The sequence below is a fragment of the Rhinolophus sinicus genome, chromosome X (genome assembly GCF_036562045.2).
Source record: "Rhinolophus sinicus isolate RSC01 chromosome X, ASM3656204v1, whole genome shotgun sequence".
NCBI classification, from domain to species: Eukaryota; Metazoa; Chordata; class Mammalia; order Chiroptera; family Rhinolophidae; genus Rhinolophus; species Rhinolophus sinicus.
Genome location: NC_133768.1, coordinates 82564064 through 82583991, shown reverse-complemented (window position 1 = coordinate 82583991; position 19928 = coordinate 82564064). Strand labels below are relative to the sequence as shown.

The window sequence follows — 19928 nt, the reverse complement described above, 5'->3', positions numbered from 1 at the left end:
AAAAACATAGACTGCCTCATGAATTTTCACGTCATCCTTCTGCAGGGGCCATGCTAATCTTCATGCATCATTTGCATCATTCCAGTTTTAGTATATGTGCTACCGAAGTGAGCACTGCCATCTTGAAGTTCTTAATAAAGTTTTAGAAGGAATCACATTTTCAGTTCAGGCCTTGCCTACTATGCCTCTTTTGCTGTATTTTATTTAGCAGTTACAGAACCCACCTGGATTCAAGGGAAGGGAATATAGACCACACCTGCCATCGGGAACAGTATCAAAGAACTTGTGGTCGTCTTTAATCCATCACAGCATGGTATAAGAGAGTGGACAGAGTACTGGAATCGACAAATCTGAGGCTGAGTCCCAGTTTTACACATAGACATGTACACCATCATAATACAGTGTTATAAGCGCAGTGAGAGAGAAGTATTTATAGGAGTCAAGGGAAGTATTCTGAACTCACATATTTCTAGATACAGCTAGCGTGGCCCTAGCAAACCACTTCAGCTTTCGGGACTTCAGGTTTTTTTTCCATTTGAAATGAGGAAGTTACTTCTAAAATCATGAACCTCTAATGCCACATTTGTTACTCTCTAAATGTATAATATGTCTGATATGGTGTTCATTAGAAAAAGTGTTTCACAGGGCTCACCAATGGGAGGAGGACATGGGAACGGAAGGCAAATGAGCTACAAAACAACAACTATTAGTTTAATCAGAAAGCGTGGCCTGTGGATGTAAATTCAAGGTCAGCTGCCTCCAACTCCCACTTGTCCATTCCACAGACACAGTGCTAAGTGTTGGGTTCTGGGTGCTGGGCTGCAGCAGTGAGCAACATAAATAATCTCTTATCTTCCTGGGCTCACAGTTTACAGGGTGGCAGATGAGTGTGCAGACAGTTGCACCCCTAGTGCTGAGTGCTCTGGTGATAAAGGTACAGATCCTTGATAACCTATCCTGTACATGGGAGGGCAAGCTGAGCCCTGAAGGCTGAAGAGGAGTTAGGTCTGGGGGTGGAGTGTGGAGTGGTCATATCCTATGCAGAGGAAAAGACTGAAAAAAGGCCCACTTGAGAGAAAGCTGGGAGACTTGAGGGAACTGAAAGTCACTCTGTGTGGCAAGAGTGTAGAAAGGGGACATACTGGGAGGTGGTGGGAGAGAGTGCTGAGAGGAAGTAGTGATGAGGGTGTTAAGGATGAGAGTGGAGAGATAAGCAGGGGCCAGTTCATGGGGGAGACTCTAAGCCTTAAGAGGGAGCTTGGATTCTACCCTGAGGCCCAGAGAAATATTGAAGGGTTTGAAATTGGACAGTGGCCTACTCGGTATGGGTGTAAAAAATCACCAAGGGGGGCGGCCTGATGCCTCAGTTGGTTAGAGCGTGGGCTCTGAACAACAGGGTTGCTGGTTCAATTCCCACATGGGCCAGTGAGCTGCACCCTACACAACTAGGTTAAAGACAACGAGCTGCCTCTGAGCTGCCAGAGGGGCAGCTGGATGGCTCAGGTGGTTAAAGCGCAAGCACTCAACAACAAGGTTGCTGGTTCAATTCCCACGTGGGATGGTGGAATGGTGGGCTGAGCCTCCTGCAACTAAGATTGAAAAATGGCCACTGGACTTCGAGCTGAGCTGCACCCTCAAAAACTAGATTGAAGGACAATAACTTGGAGCTGATGGGCCCTGGAGAAATATGCTGTTCCCCAATATTCCTCAATAAAAAAAAAAGTATAAAAATTTCCTATAAAAAAAATAACCAAGGTTAGCAGTGGACTGCTGAGATTGGACTGGTTGAAGTGGGGCGGTGGGATGGGGTATGCTAGAAGCAGAGACTAGTAAAAGGCTGTGGTTTGTAGTCCAGGTGAGAAATGATGGTGACCTGGACTAGGGCAGAGGCAGTGGAGATGGAGTCAAATGGACAGGTAAGAGAGATTTAGTAGAATCTACAAGACTTGCAATTGACTGAGTGTAGGGAGGGAGAGAAGAGGGAGTTTGCAAATATGGCACCCAAGTTTCTGGCTTGAGTAAAAGGGTGGATGGTGGTGTCATTTACTGAGAAGAATTTTTGGTGGGAGTGCAGAGGGATCAAGGGTTCAGTTTTGGATATACAGTTTATCCTTGAACAATATGGGTTTGAACTGTGCTGGTGCACTTATTCGCAGACTTTTTTTCAATAAATACTGTAGACGTATTTTCTCTTCCTTATGATTTTCTTAATAAAATCGTCTTTCCTCTAGCTTACTTTATGGTAAGGATACAGTATATACCAGGGGTGCCAAAAAAATGTATACACATTTTAAGAGATGTTAACACTTTGGTCACGTTGCTCAAGCAGTTGTTCGCTGTAATCAGAAGTGTCTGGACACTGATAGTAACCACTTTTAGTACCTCTTGTAATTGCAGAAGTCAAATGTAACTTGTATTCATCTTTTGTTATCTGTTATTGATATATATTGAGTATTACAATTTTAATATGGTTTTCCTTTCTTAAAATGTGTATACATTTTTTGGTACCCTCTGTATAGTACATATACAAAATATGTGTTGATTTTTTGTTATTGGTAAGACTTTCAGTCAACAGCAGGCTATTAACAGTTAAGTTTTTGGGGAGTCAAAAGTTACACTTGGATTTTTGACTGCTTGGGAGTCAGTGCAATTACCCCCCCTCCACCTCCGGATTGTTCAAGGGTCAATGCATTTAGTTTGAGATGGCTGTAAGACTTCCACGTGAAGATAGTCAATAGACAGTTGTGTTGTGGATATGCAAGTCAAGAGAGAATTAGAGGTATCTGAGTGGTTAGTGAAGGGGTTTTATTTTGGCTTGGGAGTGACAGCTTGTTTGCATAATGATGTGAAGAACAGAGAAGAGAGGGACAGATAGGAAGACAGAGGTGTCAATGTCAATAGTCAATGGATCAAAACTCCCTAGGGCTGGGAAGGGATGAGTCGAATAGGACCAGGGATTTGTCTTATAGAGGAGAGCCTAGGAGTTAGGAGTTCAGACTCTAGAGTCAGAATATCTAGGTTGGAACAGTTGGTTCTATCACCTAGCTGTGAGATCTTGGGCAAGTCACTTACTCTCCCTGAGTCTCTGTTTCCTCAACTATAAAACAGGGATGTTATGAGAACTTATGTCATAAATTTGGTCTGATGATTAGAAGAGGTAATGCACGTAGTATGCTTACCATTGTGCCTGGCAGGTAATTAGCACTGCATAAATGGTAGCTGCTGTTATTGTTATAACAGGAGCAGAGGGGGAAAAATGGGTGCACATGCAAGTCAGTCCATAGATTTTGTTGCAGGAAGTAGACCAAATTCTTTTTAGATAGTTGCTATCTTTTGATAAAATAGAAGGTGAGCTTATCTACTGGGGGACTACCTGCTGATACCTCTGAGGGGAGAAAAGCCACTCATTTGGCATTGATTTAGCATTGATTAGGGCATAGGACAGTCACTGCCAATGGAGGGTCAACAAATCGCCACCTAAATCACTAAGACTTGCTTTTAAATTTAAGTAAAAATGGAAAGAGTGGAATGACTCCTAATTTTGAAACTTGTACGGAGTTCATATTCAGAAGTATCTGTTTACCTAATTTTTTTCCTGATTTAGTTTTTTTAATAGATTTCTCCCCCTTTCTTCCACCCCCCCTCTCCACTCTGGTTCAAGCCGTTGTTTCTCAGTCTAGTTGTGTAGGACACAGCTCCCTGGCCCATGCTGGTATTATGAGCCTTGAGCTCCCCTGGGCTGAGGCAGTCGGTCCCCGGTCATCGCTGGTGATGGCTGCCGGACACTTACATTGGCCACGGGGAGCTCATGGGGGCACATGATAGCCCAAGGTAGCACACACAACAGCCCAGGTCTAGTTCACAATCTTAACTGTAGAGGGTGCAGCTCACTGGCCCATGTAGGAATCGAACCAGCAATCTCAGCATTAGGAGCACAGCACTCCAGCCACCTGGCTAGCCCATAGATTTTATTTTTAAGAACAGTTTTAGATTTACAGAAAAATTGAGAAGACAATACAGAGATGTATAGTTCATAGTTTTTCCAGATTTCCTTAGGTTTTACCAAATATCCTCTCTCTGTTCCAGGATACCATCCAGCATATCACTTTTCATATTGTCATTATGTCCCCTTAGGTCCTCTTCTCTGTGATAGTGTCTCAGACTTTCCTTGTTTATTTTTTCTTCCAGAAATATTTTAATAAAAATTGGCCATTTCCAAGAAACACCCACTGCATGCCCATCAACAAAAGAGAACCATAACAAACTAGAAAATTTACCATATGGCTATGATTTAAAGGGGAAAAAAAAACTAGCAGACACTCGAGCACATCAGCTAAGTCCAATATTAAAATTACATTCCTTCTTGTGGGCTATGATTAGGATTCTGATTAGATTACAAAATAAATCTTAATGCAAATGCTGAACTATTTAGGTCAAAGGACCTCTATAGAAGCATCTGTCCTCAAAGGCTTTCCAGTTTGAGACTCAATTTCAGAATAAGGTATAACAAATGAACAGAAGACATACAAAGTGAAAGAGGGATTCTACAATTCTCAACATACTCTGAACCTGAAAAAACAAGTCTAGACTTTTTAAAAAAAATTTTTCTGTTAAATAATTGCCAAGACTGGAATAAAAGAAAATAGAAGGTGCAACAGTTTTGCTTTGGTTTTGTGTTATTCGAATTGTGGGGTTTGGGGAAGGGTTCTTTTGTTAAATTTTTATAAATATAAATTAAACATGAAAAAATACTCTACTTCAAAACAATAAAACTAACAATTCAAGACAGCATATCACTTGCATTCTAGACATTTAAAATCTATCTCGGAAACCATCAAAATGGCGGCGTGAGGTGAGCCTCTATAAGTCTCCCTGGAATTTACAACTAATCGAAAAACTATAACTCCACAAAGGACTCCCTGCACAGCAGACAGGCAAGACGAAGAGGCCCACTACTGAATTCACCTAAAGGTGGGCGAATCGCGCGAGCAGGGGAGGAGGGAAGGGGGAAGTGCGGAGACGAAGCCCAGCAGGCGCAGGACGCAGACCTAGCTCAGTGCTCTGAGCTCGATGCATCCCGGAGCTACCGCAGCTGCGGGAGAGGGAAGAACTCGGACTGCTAGAGCTCTGCTTATGGCCCACAGGTTTGAGGGGGAAGCATATACCACGGCTGAACCCAATGCTCATGGCAGAGACCTCGAAGCAAAGACTGAGGGAAGAAGGCTGAAAATGGTGGTTTAAGCCCTCACTGCCGAGCAGAGAACGGAGCCTTAGGCACTGAGACTAGCTGCCCCCTCCCTACCCTCCTGGAGCTCGCCCCGCCCCCACCTGCCCAGTGCTAGAAGCGGAACAGTAGCAGTGTCAGATCAAAAGAACAGAACATTTGCTGTTCTGAGAACTGTGGACCTGAGACACAGATTTGCAGCCCAACTAGTTCCGGCAAAGGGGAGGGAGCTGTGGAAGCAGGACCGGCTGTGGTGGTGGTCGCCGCCATTGCTATGGGCCACCTCTCACAACTCACCCCACCACTGGCCCCACCTATCTGGGCAGATCCCTGCAGGAGTAAACAGAACTGCTGAAACATACAGGCTCTGAATCTGGTACAGGATGAGCTTGAGAACTTCAAAAGCACTCTGCATACTCAAGGGACACTGTGCCCTGTGACCCAGGCGAACTATTAACAGAGGAGAAGCCCGTCTCCCTGGGAATCCTCCCATTGGGTGAGAAGCTGGAATAGTACAGAAAAAACATAGCACTACCATGTGAGAGAGAAAAAAAAGGCTGCAGTAGGAGAGAAAATAAAACATTCTATGAACACGTACTGGAAAACAAAAGAAAGACCTCTTCCTGTCTACCTGTTGCAGAAGCCACCAAACTCAATAACCTAGAAGAAATGGACAAGTTCTTAGACACATATAGCCTTCTTAGGCTGAACCATGAAGAACTGGAAAATCTAAACAGACCGATCACCAGTAACAAAATTGAATCAGTCATCCAAAACCTTCCCAAAAGCAAAGTCCTGTACCAGATGGCTTCCTAGTGAATTCTACCAAACCTTGAAAGAGGATCTAATACCAATCCTGTTCAAACTCTTACAAAAAAATGAAGAAGAGACAGTACTCCCCAACTCATTTTATGAGGCCAACATTACCCTGATACCAAAACCTGGTAAGGACAACACAAAAAAAGAAAACTACAGACCAATATCTCTGATGAATACAGATGCAAAAATCCTAAACAAAATTCTAGCAAATCGAATACAACAATGCATTACAAAGATTACTCATCACGACCAAGTGGGGTTCATCCCCGGGGCACAAGGATGGTTCAACATCCGCAAATCCATCAATGTGATACATCACATAAACAAAATAAAGGACAAAAATCATATGATTATATCAATTGATGCAGGAAAAGCATTTGACACGATACAACATCCATTTATGATTAAAACACTTAATAAAATAGGTATAGAAGGAAAATACCTTAACATAATAAAGGCCATATATGACAAACCCTCAGCTAATCTCATAATTAATGGAGAAAAACTGAAGCCCTTTGCTCTATGTTCAGGAACACGACAGGGCTGTCCCCTATCACCTCTGCTTTTCAACATAGTGTTGGAAGTCCTTGCCAGAGCAATCAGGCAAGAGAAAGAAATAAAAGGCATGCAAATTGGGAATGAAGAAGTTAAATTATCACTCTTTGCAGATGACATGATGCTATATATAGAAAACCCTAAAGACTCCACCAAAAAGCTATTAGAAACAATCAACGAATACAGTAAAGTTGCCGGCTACAAAATCAACGCACAAAAGTCCATTGCATTCCTATATACTAACAATGAAATCTCAGAAAAAGAAATACAAAAAACAATTCCTTTTGCAATTGCAGCAAAAAGAATAAAATACCTAGGAATGAACTTAACCAAGGATGTGAAGGACTATATGCTGAAAACTGTAAGACATTTTTGAAAGAAATTGAAGAAGACACAAAGAAATGGAAAGACATTCCGTGCTCATGGATTGGAAGAATCAACATAGTTAAAATGGCCATATTACCCAAAGCAACATACAGATTTAATGCAATCCCCATCAAAATCCCAATGGCATTATTTAAAGAAATAGAACAAAAGATCATCAGATTTGTTTGGAGCCACAAAAGACCTCGAATAGCCAAAGCAATCTTAAGAAAAAGAACAGTACTGGAGGTATCACACTTCCTGACTTTAGCTTGTACTACAGGGCTACAATAATCAAACAGCACGGTATTGGCAGAAAAACAGATACATAGACCAATGGAATAGAATTGAGAACCCAGAAATAAAACCACATAAATGTGGACAGATAACTTTTGACAAAGAAGCAAAAAACACACAATGGAGAAAAGACAGCCTCTTCAATAAATGGTGCTGGGCGAATTGGATAGCCACGTACAAAAGAATGAACCTTGACTGCTATCTGTCACCATGTACCAAAATTAATTCAACATAGATCAAAGACTTAAGCATAAGACCTGACACAATAGACTGCATAAAAGAAAACATAGGTACTAAACTTATGGTTCTTGGGTTCAAAGAGCATTTTATGAATTTGACTCCATAGGCAAGGGAAGTAAAAGCTAAAATAAACAAATGGGACTATATGAAATTTAAAAGCTTCTGCACAGCAAAAGAAACCATCGACAAAATAAAGAGGCCACCAACTGAATGGGAGAAGATTTTTGCAAACAGTACCTCAGATAAGGGGCTAATATCCAAAACATACAAGGAACTCATGAAACTCAACGATGAAAAAACAAACAACCCAATTGAAAAATGGGCAGACAACCTGAAGAGACATTTCTCCAAAGAAGACATACAAATGACAAATAGACGTATGAAAAAATGCTCAACATCACTAATCATCAAAGAAATGCAAATAAAAAACACAATGAGATATCACCTCACCCCAGTCAGAATGGCTATCATCAACAAGACAAATAGTAACAAGTGTTGGAGAGGCTGTGGAGAAAAAGGAACCCTCATACACTGTTGGTGGGAATGCAGACTGGTGCAGCCGTTATGGAAGGCAGTGTGGAGGTTCCTCAAAGAATTACGAATAGAATTACCATATGACCCAGCAATCCCTCTCCTGGGTATCTACCCAAAAAATCTGAAAACATTTAGAGATAAAGACACATGTGCTCCAATGTTCATTGCAGCTTTGTTTACGGTGGCCAAGACATGGAAACAACCAAAATGTCCTTCGATAGATGAATGGATAAAGAAGTTGTGGTATATATACACAATGGAATACTATTCGGCGGTAAGAAAAGATTATATAGGAACATTTGTGACAACATGGCTGGATCCTGAGAGTGTAATGCTGAGCGAAATAAGTCAGACAGAAAAAGCAGAGAACCATGTGATTTCACTGATATGTGGTATATAAACCAAAAACAACAAAGAACAAGGCAAACAAATGAGAAACAAAAACTCTAGACACAGACAATAGTTTAGTGGTTACAAGAGGGTAAGGGGGCTGGGGGGTGGGAGATGAGGGTAAGGGGGACAAATATATGGTGATGGAAGGAGAACTGACTCTGAGTGTTGAACACACAATGGGATTTATAGATGATGTAATACAGAATTGTACACCTGAAATCTATGTAATTTTACTAACAACTGTTCCACCAGTAAATTAAAAAAAAAACACAAGAAAAAAATCTCACAATTTACATTTCATTGATAAAAACAGTCGGTGTTAGAATCGTTTTGTGTATCAAAAGAAAAAAAAACCTGTACTAACACCTTTTATTCAGTTATGGATATTACCAGGCAAAATCAAAATTGTCAATTTTTCTAGTGGCAGTTTCTCCACACCAGAAGGTAGTTATGACTCTCAAAAAGGAAATAATTTGGGTTTTTCCTGCCTTTAAACTCTTTATCAAATCCTGTATTCCTGAAAGGCTTTTGAAACGTGTAGAAAATAAGTAAGAAGTATCCCAAATGAATGAAACATATCAAATGTTAGTAATAATGAAACACATTCCATTGGGGAAATGGCTATTTTTTAAAAATTAAAGTTTATTGAGTGCTTATTGCAAACACTCTTAAGTCTCTAAAAGTATTTTAGTGACACAAGAATATAACATATTCAGGCTGCCCTATATTAGCATATATCTTACAGACGTAGTACATACGTTCTGAGTAGTACATACGTCTAATACATCACTACTAAAATAGATATTCCAGTTGAAGCCCAATTTTTTTTCTGGATTATAGTATTAGAAACCTAACAGCCGCTTACCAACATATTCCATGTTATATCAGGAGGGAATTTACTGATTCCATTACAGCTAAAAGGCGGGGGGGGAAAAAAGCGCTTCATCCTAGAACATCAGACTATACAATCCTTTCTAGTGTACATGGAACATTCTCAAGGACAGACCATATATTGGTACATAAAACTAACCTCAGCAAATTTAAGAACATTGAAATAATACCAAGCACATTCTCTGATCACAAGGCTTTGAAATTGGAAATCAACTGCAAAAAGAAAGCAGGAGAAATCACAAATATGTGGAGATTAAACAACATACTTTTAAAGAATGACTGGGTCAGAGACGAAATAAGAGGAGAGATCAAAAGATACATAGAAGGGCAACTGGTTAGCTCAGCTGGTGAGAGAGTGCAGTGCTCTTCACAACAAGGTTGCCAGTTTGATCCCTACATGGGCCACTGTGAGCTGTGCCCTCCACAACTAGATTGAACAACTACTTGGATTGGAGCTGATGGGTCCTGGAAAAATACGCTTAAATAAATAAAAGTTTAAAAAGAAAGATATATAGAAACAAATGAGAATGAAAATACATCCTACCAAAATTTGGGGGATGTAGCGAAAGCAGTTTTAAGAGGGAAATTTATATCATTACAAGCCTATCCCAAGAAACAAGAAAAATCCCAGATAAATAACCTCATGTTACACATTAAAGAACTAGAAAAATAAGAACAAATGAAACCCAAGGTCAGCAGAAGAAAGGAATAATAAAAATCAGAGAAAAACTAAATGAAATAGAGAACAAAAAGACAATAGAAAAACTGAATGCAACAAAGAGCTGGTTCTTTGTAATGATTAATAAAATTGACAAACCCTTGGCTAGACTCACTAAGATAAAAAGAGAAAAGACACAAATAAGCAAAATCAGAAATGAAAGGGGAAGTTCCCATGGATGCCACAGAAATACAAAGGATCATCCAAGAATACTATGAAGGACTATATGCCACCAAATTCAATAACCTAGAAGAAATGGACAAGTTCTTAGAAACATATAGACTTTCTAGGCTGAATCACGAAGAACTGGAAAATCTAAATAGATTGATCAACAGTAAGGAAATTGAATCAGTCATCTGAAACCTCCAAAAGCAAAAATCCCGGTCCAGATGGCTTCACTAGTGAATTCTACCAAACCTTCAAAGAGGATCTAATACCAATCCTACTCAAACTCTTCCAAAAAATTGAAGAAGAGACAATACTCTGTAACTCATTTTATGAGGCCAACATTACCCTGATGCCAAAACCTGGTAAGGACAACACACAAAAAAGAAAACTACAGACCAATATCTCTGATGAACACTGATGCAAAAATCCTAAATAAAATTCTAGCAAATCGAATACAACAATGCATTGAAAAGATTATACATCACGACCAAGTGTGGTTCATCCCAGGGGCACAAGGATGGTTCAACAAACGCAAATCCATCAATGTGATACATCACATAAACAAAATAAAGGACAAAAATCATATGATTATATCAATAGATGCAGAAAAACGTTTGACAAGAGACAAAATCCATTTGTTATTAAAACACTTAATAAAATGGATATAGAAGGAAAGTACCTTAACATAATAAAGTCCATATATGACAAACCCTTGGCTAGACTCACTAAGATAAAAGAGGCTGTGAAGCTGGTACTTTAGCAACATGTGGTGGTATCCCAGTAACTGGAACAGCTCCACTGGGTGAAAGGTTCTTGCTGGTTACAGATGCCCAGGAAAATGTTCTCAAGTCTTCCTGCACTGTCTGAGTTATGTCTGTAGGTGCTGGGGAAGAACTCTTCTGAGCATCCTCAGGGCAGTTTCTTCCAATATTGGCTCAGACTTTTCCTCTTGGATTTCAGATACAGGTTCTCGTTCCGGTTCTGGTTCAGGATCAGCCTCTGGTTCAGCAACAGGTTCTTCTAAATGTTCTTCCAAGTCATTTTTGACAGTCTGATCACAGAAAGTTCCAGAATCATCAGGTACAACCTCAGGTGTTTGTTGTCTTTCTTCAGGTTCCTTTACTTCTTCCTCAGATTCCTCCTGAGGCTCAGTGGCAAAGCTACCAAGGACCACATCTTGGTATCTGAACATATCATTGTGAATGTAGTACTTATTTGCAACCGAGTCCTCAGGAGCAAGGACAAATGTCTGCATGAATCTCCTCAAAATCTGGTTGTTTTTAGAGAGGAACCCCATCACCTGGACCATCACATCATCATTCAGAGTGGCATGAGCATCAACATGGTGAATGTTAGTGTGGCTACTGGTGAAGTTTTGTGACATCACTTTACTATAGATTTCCTTCTATCCATAGACTGCATCTGCTGGCTTTCCATTTGAATGCAGTTCCCCATCAACATAAGAAGAGTTCTTTCCATAAAATCTTTGTAGCATGTCTGGGGCTTGGTTCAGCAGTGTGTAATGCTGTCTCACACAAATTCCCACCCAACCAGCAGGGGACTAGGCTTGTACATAACAATTTATTTGGTCAGTTCAACTGTCTGTATGCCTTTGACCATGCCACTCTACCGCTGAGCCTCCAAGTCCACTGTAAAATGAGGAAAATCATTGTACCTACTTCATTGGGTCATTGTAGGAGTAAATGAGAGTCACACAAGTTGTTCAGCACAGTGCTGTGTGGCTGAGTGGGAGAGGAACGAGCTTTGCTCCACAGGATTACAGAAAGCAAAAACCCCTCATGCAACTGCTCTGCCAGACTTTCTTTGTTTTTGATGACTTTGACAGTTTTGAGAAGTACTGGTCAATATCGAATTTTGTTTGATGTTTTTCTCATGATTAGACTGAGGTTATAAGTTTTGAGGAGGAAGATCACAGAGGTAGATGCCATTCTTATCAGATCACATCAAGGGTATATACTATCAACATGATTTATCACTGCTGAGATTGACCTTGATCACCTGGCTAAAGTAGTAGTGGTCAGGTTTCTCCACTACAAAGGTACTCATTCTTCTCCCTTCCCAACTGTACTCTTTGGAAGGAAGTTACAATGTGTAGCTCTTTCTTAATAGGCAGGGATTTACGCTCCTCCTCTTTAACAGAGGAGTATCTCCATAAATTATTTGGAATTTTTCTGCATGTGAGATTTGTATCTTCTTCCCTATTTGTTTGTTTATTCTATCATTTCTTTATATCAAAATGAAATTATGGATATTTATTTTACACTTTCGTTATAATTCAATACTTCCCCAGCCCTAGACTCAGCAATTTCTCCAAGGAACCAAGGAACTTTGGTTCCTTTTATTGGAGAACGGTATTAGGAGCCAAGATCTGGGCACTAGGTGTGTTCCATCTGAATAAACTTTAATCTGATCACAAACTTATAATTTTGGAGTAACATGGTTGCTTTTTGTATGAGTCAGGGTTCAACCAGAGAGGCAGGACCAGTAGGAGATATATATTAATAGATTTATTGCAAGGAATTGGCTTCTGCAATGGTGGGGCCAGATTAGGCAAATTGGGAACTTATAAGGCAGGCCTTCAGGAAGGGCAGATAGGACCTCACAGGTGTGGGCTGCCCACAGGTGGGACTGTAGGCTAGCCAAGTTGACATATCTTTCTTTTTTTTAAGATTTTTTATTGGGGAGGGGGAACAGGACTTTATTGGGGAACAGTGTGTACTTCCAGGCCTTTTTTTTTTCCAAGTCAAGTTGTTGTTCTTTCAGTCTTAGTTGTGGAGGGTGCCGTTCAGCTTCAAGTTGTTGTCCTTTCAGTCTTAGTTGTGGAGGGCGCAGTTCAGCTCCAGGTCCAGTTGCCGTTGCTAGTTGCAGGGGGCACAGCCCACCATCCCTTGCGGGAGTTGAACCGGCAACCTTGTGGTTGAGAGGACAAGCTCCAAACAACTGAGCCATCCGGGAGCTCAGCAGCAGCTCAGTTCAAGGTGCTGTGTTCAATCTTAGTTGCAGGGGGAGCTGCCCACCATCCCTTGCGGGACTCGAGGAATTGAACTGGCAACCTTGTGGTTGAGAACCCACTGGCCCATGTGGGAATCGAACCGGCAGCCTTCGGAGTTAGGAGCATGGAGCTCTAACCGCCTGAGCCACCCGGCCGGCCCCTTGACATATCTTTTGTTGCTTATGCTTTTGAGGTCAAATCTGTGATTCCATTGCCAATCAACACCTATTTTTTGAGCACCTTCCATTTACCAGAAACGGGATACTATGGTGAATAAGACAGACTTTGGTCCCTGCCCTCATGGAATTTAAGTCTAGTGGGGGCAGGGGAGATATTAATCTAATAACTCCTTGAATAATTTCTCAAGTGTGACAAGGGCTATCAAAAGGAGCAGAATGAGTGAGGTGCTAACCTGAGGGGCAAGGAAGGCTTCCCCAAGGTGATGACGTTTAAACTGATATCTGCAGAATGAGTGGGAGTGGGCCAGGTGAATGGGGCGAAGAATAGAGGGAGGAGTGTTTCTGGAGAGGGAACAGCATGTAGGAATCCTAGAATTCAGAAGAACATGGTTGTTTCAAGGAGCAGCAAGGATGGCTGTGTGGCTGCAGCACAATGAGGAAGGGTGAGTAGGGAAGGGATGAAATGATTTAGGGAGAAAATGTAAAGTGAAAAGAAAGTTTCTGGGACTTCAGCCTGATAAACACCAGCAACTAAAGCCATAGGAGTTCATGGAAGACTAGAGAAGAGAATTTCAAGGTGGAAGACCTAGCCAACTTTGGCCAATGAGGCCAAGAAGTGAACTAAGGACTTGCATTTGGCATATGGGAAGTTATCATGGGAGACCTTTGAGGAAGCAATTGTGCTGGCATGATGGAGACAGAAATCAGAATGTGGATTGTTGAGGAGTGACTAAGAGGTGGGGAAATGGGAGGTAAGGAAAGAGAGGAGACCTCTCTGAGAGGTGTTGGCTATGAAGAGAGTCACAAGATTGGGCTGGAAGGCTGGGGTTGACTTGAGTCTGTTTGTCACTTAAAGGACTTTGCTCCTAGGCACTCAATAAATGTTATTGCACTAAACTAAACTGAGGGTGAGCTTGAAGACACAGGAGAGGGACAATTGGCGGAATAAGGCTCTGGGAGGAGATAGGTTTGAGAGCATAAGTTAAAGTTTGAAAGGAGACAGGCATGCTTCTTTGTTAAAATGAAGAGAAAGAGTGAAGACACAGAGGCTGGGTGTGGAATGTAGGGTATTTTGGGTTGGATGGGAGGGAGGCATTTCCAGATAATGTGGTCAGGAGATAAAGGACTTGTATACTTTTATTCTCTTCAAAGGATTTCACGTTTAGCTCTGACTCGTTTATGACGTTATCTAGAAACAGTATCTAACTTATTTAATATTTTATAGGTACTTACTTGTTAAGTTGCTGCTTTTACTTCTTTTGTGGCCTGAGAACAAGGTAAGGCACCTTGATACAATTATGTCTAAAGTAAAAGAATGTCGATTTTGAAGAACATCAACCAGAAGAACCAACAGGGCCTTTGAGAAACAGCCACTCATCTGGCACAGATAAAATAACTTGCAATCAATGTGGACATATTTTAGAGATGGGATAATACCATACAGGTGACCACAAGATTCCTCCTGGACTAGGCCAGCAGATAAAATAGTTACACCCACAAGAGTCTGTGGAGCACCTTTCAATTTTTCCAAACAACAGCTGTTATTTCCTATTTCCTTTGTGTCCTGCAGCATTTTAGACTTACACATATATTATCTCCAATCCTCAGGACAACCCTGCAAGGGAGATTGTATTGTTCCCATTTTGGTGATGAGGAAATGGCAACTCAGAGGTGAATGATTTGTTTAAGGTCACTAGTCAGTAGTTTTGAATTTTGCTCCAGGGACCGCTGGGTAGGGGGTGGGGAGGTCCCAACCCAGCTTCAACCTGACCAGCACTGACTGCTTTTGTTAGTTATATACATGGGGCTTCGAGGTAAGCTTCATTAGAGCAAAGGCTATGGAGAAGAAACAAATGTTTGAAAACTACTGCCCTCCATAGGGGTCTTTGAACGTCTCAGCTGAAGAATGACTTTTCTTGAAGAGTTTCTCCAGAATCGCTTTCCTTGTGTGACGTGTTTTTCCCCAGTTGTCTCTGCTGGCACATCCATCCTCCATGTGACTGGCAGAGTGATTTTTCTAAAATCTCATGTTACTCCTTTGCTTGGAAACCTTCTATCGCTCCCAGCTACCCTTAGGTAAAAATCAATAGTCCTCTTTTAGCATGACATATGAGACCCTTAGGGAATCTGGACTCCCATCTACTTCTCTAGCTTTGCTATTAATTACTCTCTAGCTCCCACCTTTCCGCCAAACTGGCTGACTTATATTTCCTGATACTTGCTGTGCTCACCCATACATACTCTAGTGCTCTAGTGGCTCTGCCAGGAGGCCACTCCCACCTCTCCAGTGACCATCTCCCACTCACCCGGTGCCTCAGGTCAAGAATTATCTTCCTCCCTGAAAGCCTTTCCTGCACCTTTCAGCCTGGGTCAGGCCCTACACTCTGTGCAGCACCCCTCCCCCCCATGTTTACCAGCCACATCCCAGCTTTGGTCTCCTTTTCTTGTCCCTAGGCTCCATTAGAATGCAGATTTGCATTATCTGCTTAACTCTGTTTTGCTCCCCTGGAAAGAAGTTTCTCAGGGAAATTTGTTCTCTTGGTGTAAGCATACCACTCTTGCCCCGAAGAGCATACCAGAAATGCCAATGGCTTGATGTTAGGCATGGAGAGTTTTCAGCATGGGAGTTTGTCCCCTGCAGCCAAACCTCAATTTCACATGGAGGAGGTAGGCTAGGCAATATCACATGATGAGAAAAATCTGTGGGGAAGAATAGGTGACTATGGGAAAAACTATGAAATTTGCTCTCAAACCTTCCAGCTGACTTGGTTTTCACTTTGGAGAGCAAGGCGGATGCTGGTTGCAGGTCCCCAAATCTGCTAATAGTTAAGATGCTTAGGTTCAAAGTTTGTCTATGAAAAGGGGACAACTATTATAAGTGTCCTTTGAATGTTGGGCAAAGGTGCACACCAATCTTCCCTCCAAGCCAGAAACCTGCTGATTTAGCCATGTGGCAGGAAGGCCCTGCCATGACAGCCTTCACCAAGCCCAACTCTCCTTGGCAGCTGTCAAAACGCAGGTTGTGGAGCAGAAACCGCCATCCTGGATCAGTTAACCAATTTGTATCTATAAAATGGGCACAAAAGGTGGAGAGGGGTTAGGCCAGCTGCTGATACCAAATGCCGGAAGCTAGGAACTGCTCACCCTCTTCCCTTCAAACATCAAAGTTCATTTAGAAGAAGAAAAAGGAAATGCTAAATTACACTGTATAAATATGTTTAAGGTGTATTTCCTAGCGACATGGAACAGGCTGAAAACATCAGTAGGAAGGGTTTGGATCACTTCATGGATGAGAAGAAAATAATGGGTTATTAAGGGAAGGTGGGATCATTTGGGGGTACAGAGGAAGTAATAAAAAAGGGTAAACAGGTTGGCCAAGCAGAGATGGAAATCAGGATGGATAGGCTCAAGGTGGTGTTTCTGTGTTCTGTGATGACTCAATTACTCCCTGGTGTTCAAGGACTGCGATGGGAGGGCTGGGGACACAACAGTCCATTGCAAGGGTTATCCAAGCCTCCAGGGATACAGCACTATTTTCAAAATACACTGTTCTCTAAGGCAGCATGGAATCCTAGTCTCCAACTGCACTTCCCTGCTTTCAGCTCTACGTCTAAATGGGTACAACTTTCCAAACTACAACTTGTATATTAAATGTAACTTAAAAAACCAGTGCTGATGCTTAAAGCCCTATCTTGGAAAAAAGTGCCAGCGAGTGTGTCTCATTGGTGGGCAGAAGTCCAGGTAAATGACATGAATCACCACAAAATATCAGATAGATATATTAGGAAGCTTTTCCCTTTTACCAGCTCTCTGCCCCATACAGACAACTACTCTAGGAGGAAACTTGTGCAAGAGGCCAGACCTAGATGCTCAAGAGCCCAGTAGGTAAGTAAATTGTGGGTCTCTACTCAGAGCCAAGATGAAAGTAGCTCCTTCAGTGCACATCTCTGCCATTTGCTCTGAGAATGAGGTCCAGAGCCTGCCCTGGATCACTAGGTTATGGCCATGGGTGGGTGACCTCTTCCCTGCAAACGTAGGAAGCTTCCCCCTAGGTGGTGAATGAAAAAAAAAAGTAACACAAAGGACAGCTTTGTCATGCGAAAGGAAAACAGAATTCCACTTTAATATGCTTAAGAAGTCATCCGTGTTACATTAGAAAAGGTACCGGTAAGGCGTGGTTGCTTCAGGAGCCGGGTGCCGGGGGCTTACTATGGCAGCACAAAATGACCCTTAATAACCAAGTGAAGCCTGAAGTTATGCGCTTCCTCCGCATCAGTGGTTTACAGTCTTAACTCATTCTTCTAGCAAATGTTTCCTAATAAACCCAGAGCTTCCGCCTGCTCAGAAATGGCTACTGGAAGCTTAACTTTCCCTCCCCCAACCAGGACCACGTTTCTGCTCCTAACTCCTTTTGGGATTCGGCGCCAGGACAGCTTAGTCTTTGCTCCTTCTGGGTTAGGGGGGCCCTGGTCCCCGGGTCTCCTGGCCAGTGGCTGCAGGAGACCTGTGACAGGTACCTGAGACAGACCACCGAGGTGATCTGCTCCTGGAAGGCCCGGTGCACTCGGCCACGTCCAAGGTACTGCCCCATCGGTGGGACCCGGGACAACCAAGGACCGAGGTCTCGCCATAGCCTGGCAGTCCCTCCGCGCTTATCAGCCTAAGTCTCCCTCAACGGTCCTTGAAGAAGGGGAACATTTGACGAAAAAAGCCTTGAATTTGCGCTACCCGGCTGCTGGTGGAATCCTTCTTGCGGGGCAACGCCGCTGCTCTCGCTGTTGTCTCCATGGCCGTCGCACCCACTGTGCTCTGAGTCTTTCTCAGCGTCCACGCGGCGGCGCCGCTGCTGTTGTTGTTGGAGTTGTTCCGCTCGCAGCCGCCCGCGGTCTCCCAGTCCTCGGCCCCCGACAGCTCCCGCAGGCTGCGGGGCGCGTCGGGCCGCAGGTAGTGACAGGCCCGGTGGCCACTGTGGTCGCGGTGCGTGGGGTCAGCCCCCAAGGCGCCCACCAGCACCTTGATGACCAGGTCGTGGCCCTGCTGGGCCGCCAGGTGAAGGGGCGTGAGGCCGCCACTCCCCGGGGCGCTCACTTCGAGCCGCAGCCCCCGGCTCTGGGCGAAGTTGTGCGCCAGGATGAGCTCCTCGTGGCGCCCGTGCTTGGCCAGCCAGTGCAGCACCGAGTAGCCAGTGATCGGGTCGCTCCGCAGCAGCAGCCCTGGCTCCGCTTCCAGCAGCTCCCGCAGCTCCTCAAAGCGGCCCTCGGCGGCTGCCAGTATCCACGCGTGCTCCCGGGGCTCCAGGCACAGTCTGCTGGCGCCCGCTCCGTTCGGCCCACCCGGGGGCTGCTCCTCAGCGCGCTCCTCTGACAGCCACCCGGCAGAAGCCGCCCCTTGTAGCCCCAGCAACTCCCTCAGCGCTCCCCGCCGGCGCCCCGAGCCCGCTCCCGAGAGCGTCAGCGAGCCGTGGAAGGGGGGCTCCCGGGAGGCGGCGGAGCTTCCCGGGTACCTGCCCAGGCTGCGGGCGTCCACTCTAGAGGGGCGGGGCTGCGGGTCGCTTCGCAGGCTCAGAGCGCTCCGTGTCAGGGAGGCCCTGGGCGCCGGGGTCGCGGCCCCTCGGGGCTCAGCCATGGTCCTGCAGCTCCGCTGAGGTCCCCGCGTCTAGCGTTCGCGGCCCTTCCCGGGCCCCACTGGGAGAGGAACTGGCGCTGGTGTTGGGGAAGGAAGCGTCTTGAGCAATTGGGCTCGGAGGGAGGGAGGGAGCAAATGAGGGGAGGGGAGGGAAGCAGTGAGTGAGCTAGCAGGGGGAGGGCCGCAGCAAGGGCGTGGGGGCGTGGAGGGGTGGGAGCTCTGGCGGAGTCCCAGGGTAAGCCCCTGTCCCGCACCCGGGGTACCGCCGCCACCTCCGCTCCCGGGATCGCGGACCGCCCGCCTCAAACGGCCAGGTGAGCTGGGTAGCCCCGCTTCCCGGCCCCCGCGGGCAAAGGAGGGGCGGGCGCCAGAGAGGGCTGCAGGCGGGCCCAGAGTGTCGCCCGGAGCAGCCCTGCTGCCCCAGCAGCCCTTCTCGACATCCCTGCAGCAGCTGGGGTGAAGAGGCTCGAGAGCGCCCCCTCCCCGGCGGGCTGAGCTCGGCTGCCAGCCAAAGCCCAGAGCGAGAGCCTGGAGCTCCAGGGCGCTCGCTCCCCTCCCCCTTCCTTAGCCGTCCCTCTTATCTCCTCAGGAGTCGCCCTGCACTTTGTCCCCGAGCCGCCTTTGTGTCGTGCCTAGCATTTACAGAAGCGGCCGGCTGCCCGTTGTGAGGCGGGTTCGCCTCCTCTGCCCTTTGTGCCGTCTGGACCCTTCCCGCGGAGTCCCGAGCTACGCTGGATTGCTGCAGAGAAACCCGAGACAAGAGCCGAGGCAGAAGCCCTGCCTGGGAACCGAATAGGGGTATTCCCCTGCCTCCCCGCAGGTCCTTGCTCCGTCCTCTTTTCCCCTCTTTAACTTCTCCTAGGTTGGCTTGAAGAAGCAGGTGCAGGTGAATCTGAGTTAGCCCTCTTC

General features: G+C 44.6%; 1 protein-coding gene and 2 pseudogenes across 1 annotated transcript; all 3 read right to left on the bottom strand.

Annotated features, from left to right (window-relative positions):
• LOC141569770 (U6 spliceosomal RNA) lies at positions 1–115 on the bottom strand (annotated as a pseudogene).
• A 10812-nt stretch (positions 116–10927) lies between these two features.
• LOC109437662 (ras GTPase-activating protein-binding protein 1) lies at positions 10928–11780 on the bottom strand (annotated as a pseudogene).
• Positions 11781–17474: 5694 nt separating this feature from the next.
• SOWAHD (sosondowah ankyrin repeat domain family member D) lies at positions 17475–19575 on the bottom strand. The gene has a single exon (XM_019717024.2). It carries the CDS (start codon positions 19017–19019, stop codon positions 18066–18068), a length of 954 nt encoding a protein of 317 aa, XP_019572583.2. The 5' UTR covers positions 19020–19575; the 3' UTR covers positions 17475–18065.
• Between the last annotated feature and the right edge of the window lie 353 nt (positions 19576–19928).

What these genes read in the sequence shown, in the direction of transcription:
- SOWAHD (XM_019717024.2), bottom strand. Translation starts at nt 19,019, where the DNA reads ATGGCTGAGCCCCGAGGGGCCGCGACCCCGGCGCCCAGGGCCTCCCTG.